General features: G+C 30.5%; 2 protein-coding genes across 2 annotated transcripts in view; one reads left to right on the top strand and one right to left on the bottom strand.

Annotated features, from left to right (window-relative positions):
• LOC123684312 overlaps positions 1 to 2,097 on the top strand; it is a 28,366-nt gene extending 26,269 nt beyond the window's left edge. The window contains exon 3 of the mRNA XM_045623527.1: positions 1,326 to 2,097. Coding sequence (XP_045479483.1) covers positions 1,326 to 1,681 — 356 coding nt within the window. The 3' untranslated portion in view covers positions 1,682 to 2,097. The remainder of the gene's footprint in view (positions 1 to 1,325) is intronic.
• Positions 2,098 to 3,154: 1,057 nt separating this feature from the next.
• Positions 3,155 to 5,509, bottom strand: LOC123683153. The gene is made up of 2 exons (XM_045622055.1): positions 5,350 to 5,509; positions 3,155 to 3,701 (listed from the first exon to the last, which is right to left on the bottom strand). Exons 1-2 carry the CDS (start codon positions 5,453 to 5,455, stop codon positions 3,310 to 3,312), a joined length of 498 nt encoding a protein of 165 aa, XP_045478011.1. The 5' UTR covers positions 5,456 to 5,509; the 3' UTR covers positions 3,155 to 3,309.
• Positions 5,510 to 7,456: the final 1,947 nt, after the last annotated feature.

Raw genomic sequence — 7,456 nt, 5'->3', positions numbered from 1 at the left:
TTATTGTATGATTTGATGTATATTCAGAGACTTTATTGAGGATGGTGAATGCTCATATAATTTAATGCTCTGATATGAAGAACATCCAGAATGATATGTTCTCTGTTTATGCACAGGAAGAATATGAGAATTTCTGGTTTCATATTCATGATAACTTGACAGTGATTTCCATTCTGTAACTTCTGTCTTCAGCATAAACAAGACATTTCAAAATGTAATTACATATGAATATTTAAACATTTACAACATTGTTTCCTTTCCCTTCACAATATAATATATCTTTACTTACGTTTCGGAATTTTTGTATTTATCAATACATTTTTTCCTCATCAGTTCTCTAAAGTTAGGAAAATTATTGAATTTACCAACTTACAACTTGTATATATCTACTTCACAAAAATTGCAATTGAGGAATTTCAAACGAACTGAAGGGAACTGTAAGAACTAGTAAGAATTTACAGAGAAAATAATTACAAAAGGAAGTCATAGCTTTCCTTATTGTTTTTCTCGTGAACTACGAATACAAATCGACATTTTCAATTGAAACAACAATTTAAAAAAATTTAAATTCATCCTTTGGTTGATGTTCAATCTAAAACAATGATCACTTTGAATTATATAGGTTAATTGAGTCTACTTGATGAAGATAATTCAATATAAATATCAAAAAATCGACAACATTGTGTCTTTTTTCCATTCACACTAAAATACTTATATCTTTATGATATATTCGGTTTTTTTGTCTTGAAATACAATTACCATTCGAAAAATGACAATTACCTACATTGGCTACATTATTGGATATAAATATTGGTTTGCATTGCATTGCTTTTGTGCAAATTCAATTTATTCGTCTTTTCGCCCTTGGGATAATGAACCACTCAAACAGATTATACAGGTTGAGTCTTTGACTTCTATTTATACCTCAATCGAAGATTTCTGAGGTTAAAAGGAGCACTTATTTCCTTTACCATTTTTTCTGATTCGATTTTTTTTTCTCACTTAGTATAGAGGTCATTCTGGAGTTGACCGGACTTTGTTGGAATTTGATATTCGGAAAACATTCATTCCATCAATAAGAAACTCGCGAGTTGAGTGCAATATCGTATCACTGAAATGTTTTCATTTACTCGCTCCTTATGTCAAACTTGATAGTTCATATTGGGGACAAAATTCGATTACTGAAAATGACAAATGCTCCCTCTATCTATGTTTATTACTCTGAGGGGGCATTTAATAATGTTTGAACTCTGCAACAGGAATTTTGAAATGATTAGTAAGAGAAATGAGAATCTGTACCAACTTCTGAATATTTTGTTTTACAGGTGCTGATGGAAAACCCGAACTATTGTCCAACATCATCGAGCTCTTATCTACCCACAAAATAGACCCAACAACTTGTATGCAGAAATATATTTGTTCTACTGTTAGTCAATCACTCTCTAATATTGAAAAGGGAAAAGCGACAAGCAGTGACAAAATCATTGATGGTATATCTAGCAGCACATGGTTAACAGAACAGTTGCATGGTACATCAATGTACTTCGCTTTACAAAGTGGCTTGAACAAAACGAATTGTGAGGACGCATACAAAACGTGTGGCGTACCTGGATATTTATTCGAAACAACTTTGGATACTTTCCAGAAAATGATACTGCTCAGTTATTCTAATATGACATAAATAAAATGATTTTTGACTGATATATTTCTATTCTTCTCATTGCAACATGAATAAAATTTTTTTAGTTATATATCGATAATTTTTTTACAGTTATTGCAAATGGCAAGAAATTTTTTTATTGATTTATGATAATTTCTCGGAACTACCATTTTTTAAATATTATATTATATTTAATCTATTTTGAAATGTAGAAAGTCAGGAGCCTTTGAGAGCTCGTCATTAATGCAATTGCATCTTCAGAAACAACAATTGACGCATGAATGACTAGTGCTTGAAAACTCCTGATTTTGTATCAGTTTGTATTTTTTCTCGATATTCTGCTTGAATTTTCTATGGTTTTGGTTACGTGATCAAGATGAAATTTTAAACAATACATGAAATTGTCATTCTGCATTAAAATGCATATTTTCAGTGCATTAACAGTTAAGACTTCTGACGACATTATTCAGGAATCAATTCGAAGACCAGCGCTCAAAAAGGGGAAATGGGAATGTTATTCATATTCCTATGGTATTCACTTGTATCGGTATAGCTTTTCTTAATAGGGATTCACGCCTTGGCTTGATTTTCAAGCTACTTGGCTTGAGCTTGACTTGATTTCATGTCAAGCTCAAATTAAGTAGTTGATTTTCAATCTCAAGTCAAGTCAATTATTTATTTATCAAGTACTTGAATCACATCAAGCTACTTGAATTTTTGGCAGTTTTATTGTGTAGTGTCTCATCAATAAAAAAAATTTAATAACACTATATCAAACTTATTGTATAAAAGACCGAAAATATTAAATTTCTTGAAATAAAAACATGAATTGAATCACTATGAATTATAACAAAATGAAAAATAATAAAAGAATAAAGTTTCTTAATATTGAAATACATCCAGGCTTTGTTTGATTTCAAAATTTTACATCCAGAATCTAAGACACATGAGGCATCTTATAGATTTGTCGCCTAACCTATTACGGGTTTTTGTAACTGTAAGAGCAGCTCTGGAAAATTGTTTTTCAACAGGAGCTGAAGATGCTGGCGTTGATAAAAAAATCTTAGGCCATTTTGGCCAAGTTTGGGAAGATATTTCTGAAACTACCAAAATCTACCGATAGATTTCAGAGAAATGTGAGAAAACTACTAATGAAGTCACACTGTCGAATGCTTCAGTCTCTCCCCTTATTTAGACAAATCGCGAACAAGATTGCAGAATTATATATTGTGCTCAAGTAATATCAAGTAGCTTGATATCAAGTCAAGTAATAAATATCTAAAATCAAGTCAAGTCAAGCTCAAGTATGTAATTTTTCACGATATTGATTTTCAAGTCAAGTAGTTGGTTAAAATGTCAATTTACTTGGCTTGATGCATCCCTATTCCTTAGCTTCATGGATTTTTTGATAAACCTAATAATTATTTATTCATCCTGTAAGTCATATTACAATTGGATAGTCAGTCACAAGATATCGATTAAAACAATATTGACTAACTGTATAATAACTTTTATTCATGTTAGCTATTATTTCTAACATATTGAGTTAAATTATAAATTGTGTTTATTCGAAATGAATAACTTGTTTTTGACTTATGGAATCAAGAATAGATAGTTGAGTATTTTTTCATATAAAGGTTGAAAAGAAATCAGCGAATATCCAACCGACCAATGTTTTCCATTACACCAGTTTCCCTTGTTAGCCTCAGTAGATCTTCTGTTTGATTAATGTCTGAGGTATAGTATAATGATTCATCCAGATTGAGTTGATCTAATTGATCGTTGTCAGTGCTCTTTGCAGATCGTTTATATCTGTTGTGGGGTCTATTTATGCTCGCTAAAATGACATATTTCAATGCCGGTGGTATTTTGCCACAACAAACTTTAGGCTCCTCTTTGTAGAAACCACACTGTTTATCGATTAAAAATTTTATGAAATGCCGATGGAGGTTTTTGGTAACGTTAATGAAATCCATATATTCCTTACAGTGTCTGAGTGGCATACATGGTTCATCTTTGTTGCAATCGAATTTTTGTGACTCTGGAAAAAGAAGAAATGATAAATAACCAGATACGTTTAGGAATAATATAAAAAATAAAACCGTCGAAAACAGACTTACTCGTTTTATGAAAAAGTATTGAGTTAGAACTTTCAAACTATAAAATCGACTACCTACTCGAACATGCATCAGGGTGACCCTCAAAAGACAGCTATAAAACAATTGAAGGAGCCTTACCGGAAAAGAGTTGAAAAGTTTGATATAAAATTTAATATAAAATGATGGATTTGGGAAAAGAGTACCTAGGTGGTCAGGCGACATTTCATTTAGCAAGGATTAAAAATTTTTTATGAAATTGTTAGAAACAAATAGATAAACAAAAATAATCGAGAAATTAGATCAAAAGATGATTAATCAATAATTATATAAGTTAACCTTCAATGATAGGATTGCCAGATACTCAAATAGGTACAAGGTGGGCCACGGTCGCTGATTCCCCAGATTTTTACGCAGAACGGAAGGTACCATTGAAAATTTGGTTTCTTGGGTAGGAACCACTGCTCTATCGATCTTAACTATTTTCAATGCTGTAATGTTGACGGTTATATCAAAAAGTACTAACAACAGGGGAGGTTTGCATGAACGTTGTATACGCTATTCTCATACTCTACATTTCCCAAGATTCCGTTTCGAGTCGAGGTTTCACTTACAACGCAGTCACTGTTTATAACTCAGTTCCTTTAAGTTACAAAATACATTCAGAGATGTTTTTAAAACGGAATTTAAAAAAAATACTGTTGCAGTTGCAGGGTGAATAAGTTTTGCATATGTAATATGTTTACCTGTTTTTTCCCTTATGTTTTCAACAGAATATAATTTTGTGTTCAGTTTATCGTATTATTTTCAAGAATTGTATTTTTATTTTGTTATTACAAATTTTTGTTTTTTTTTTATGGAGGTTGAGTAGAAGTAGCTATGCTAAACTTCGCCTCTTGATATGTATTTTTCTTTTCTTTAATAAAGGCAATTTATTATTATTATATATTATTATATTTCGAATAGAGCACCCTGTATATTACTACTTATTCGGTGTGCCGTAGCCTCTTGATTATTTATGTATTAACTTTTCTTTTATGTATTGAATGAAACATTGTAATTATGTACCAAAATACTGGATTTCAAATTATTGTTGAGCATTATTTTCGGTATAGTCAAGGACTATTGCGTACGCCGCTGGATATTGGGGGATTGTACGACAAAAATATAATAGTTCTTGAAGTACAGGTAGATTTGTAAAGGAGATAAAGGAAACTGTGAAACTAGAAAATATTTTTCGTTCAAATTTATTTTATAAGCTTGATTTCGAATTCTATCACCTATATGTACCTATCAATACACTTTTTTGAGCATCACACGCATGTTGTCTAATAAACAATTATTCAGTATAGCAATTAGCAATCATAATAAAGTTGTTTTCATGATGATCTTTCGAGTATTTTTCCATAGCTCAAAATGCGCCCGATATTGATAATAAATTTTCACAAATATTTCAAAACTATTTAGCTTTTTGATGAATCGTTTGTAATTGAAAACAGAAATACTTGTGATTTCATAGAGTTTTTGATGTTTTCATTAAATAATAACACTGTCCGTATAAAAAAAAACAATAAAAATATTATTCCTTCTCACCTGAAATTCCTGTATAAAATAACAATAACATTAAACATTTAGTCAATGGAATGTTTGGAAACATTTTTGGTACTTGTTTTACACTGGGAACTGGACGTTCATACATAAAAGAAACATTTGGTCGTCGAAGAGATTCTGAAGAAATTCGTGTTACACTGTTGAAAGGCAAAGGAGGGGATACACATAAAATTTCGGTTCATACTGAATGCTTATATTCATCTTGTTTTGTCACATAGCATAAAAATTGAGTTTTTAATTCACAATATTCTAGATATCGGGAGCAGCAGTTAACCGATTTTATTGCAATTTATTTATTTTTTTTTTTCCCATCAAATCCTACATGGGGTTCAATATATCATGTAGATAAACAACATTACCTACCAAGCTTACTCTTCAGGGAACTAAAAATTGGAAAAAAGTATGAAAATTATGATTCAAGGAACCAATATTCACAACAATGTGATGTTAATTTCGAGGTCATATTCATAAATCCATACTAAAAATCTCTATCACAATATGTATCTTTAGCAATTCGATGAAGTTAAAAAATGAATATTTAACAATCGAAAAAGTTAGTTTGGACTATTTAAAGCAAAATTTATAAATGTGACCTCAAGGTTAACATCACATTGTAATAAGTGGAAATTGTTGGGTCTTTGAATCATAATTTTTTATATTTTTTCACTTTTTATTACTCTGAAGAGGAGCAAATTCTTGCTCGAAAGTTTGTATTGATTGCAATGAAAACGGTCAATTGAAAGACCTCGTTTTTGAGACTGCTTCTCCCGATAACTATCAGAATATTGTAAAGTGTGATTTTCACCTAAATTTCCAAAACTAATTCTTTGAATTTGACGTTTTGAAATGTATATCTATAATAACTTAATTCTTTTCTTACAAGTGCACTAAGGGCTGCTTTTACTACGGACCAAAATAGATGCAGCTAGACGAAAAACGCGGACCGGAGATCGGATAAGTTTTTGCGTATGGAAAAGGCACTTTGCGCACGTGTTAGAAACAACATTTTTCATACGAGTTCTAATCAGTGATTTTCTCATTTTATTTATCTTCAAAATTCAAAATAAATCTTTCTGATATCAATTCTACATGAAAACCTCCTTGAATTTATAGGTTCCATGGAATTTAATACTTTTGTAATGATACTTCATAATAATCAATCTTCCTTCAATTCAAATACAAATGATCTTTCCGACATTAATGATATATTGCTACATAAAACTCCCATTTGATAGATCCATTAAATTTGAACACTTTTTTCTAGGAAACTTCTAAAGGTTTACCGGTTGACAGATTATAGGAGAAAAATCACAAAAAATATATATTGTAGACCAGAAAATTGTCCCCCCTGACTACTTTTCAGTAACAAGTTTAGATTTCATTTGAACTTATGCTGTTAAATGAGTAAAGCATTGGAAGGCTGAGAAATAAGATATTTTGAATGATTATTGATTGAAAACTCGAATAAATGAAGGAATTTTGATAATTTTTTTTACATTATTTCATTATTAATTTAATTAATTTACACAGGTTGAGATATTTAAAATGAAACAATTTCAAAGCGTAGTTAACAAGATGATATTGATTGTTTTTTGAAATTATGAACTTCTTCAAAAAGATCATCCACGAATCGATATTCACTAAAAAAATTAGTAATTCATGGAATTGCAATGGCACATACAGGGTGTTCCTATAAGAGTTTTCATTTTTAATAAACCGATATCATGGGCAACTGTCACTTTTGAAGCTATCATATCTTGACATTTATTAAGTAAAAACTACGTCAATACTAAAAATGGAAAGATACATTACAGGAAGTGAAACAGTGTCCAAAGAAAGATAGAAAAGTTGCTCTCAATTTGTTCCATCGAAGAAGGTTCTAAATCCAGTAGTCCCTTATACCTATAAGTGCCTTTTGAATCATCATGCATCTGTACTCTAGCTGTTGTTGAGTTGTTGTCAGGTTGCATTAAGGATAATTGTAGTTTTGATTTCTTGTAGTATACGAATGACAACTTTTGAATTGATCGAACATATGTTTATTTTTATGAAGGAAAATCAAGCATTCCTGCACATATATGGCATATAA

This window comes from Harmonia axyridis, chromosome 1, assembly GCF_914767665.1.
Source record: "Harmonia axyridis chromosome 1, icHarAxyr1.1, whole genome shotgun sequence".
Taxonomy (NCBI): Eukaryota; Metazoa; Arthropoda; class Insecta; order Coleoptera; family Coccinellidae; genus Harmonia; species Harmonia axyridis.
This window is presented reverse-complemented; position numbering and strand designations above follow the sequence as displayed.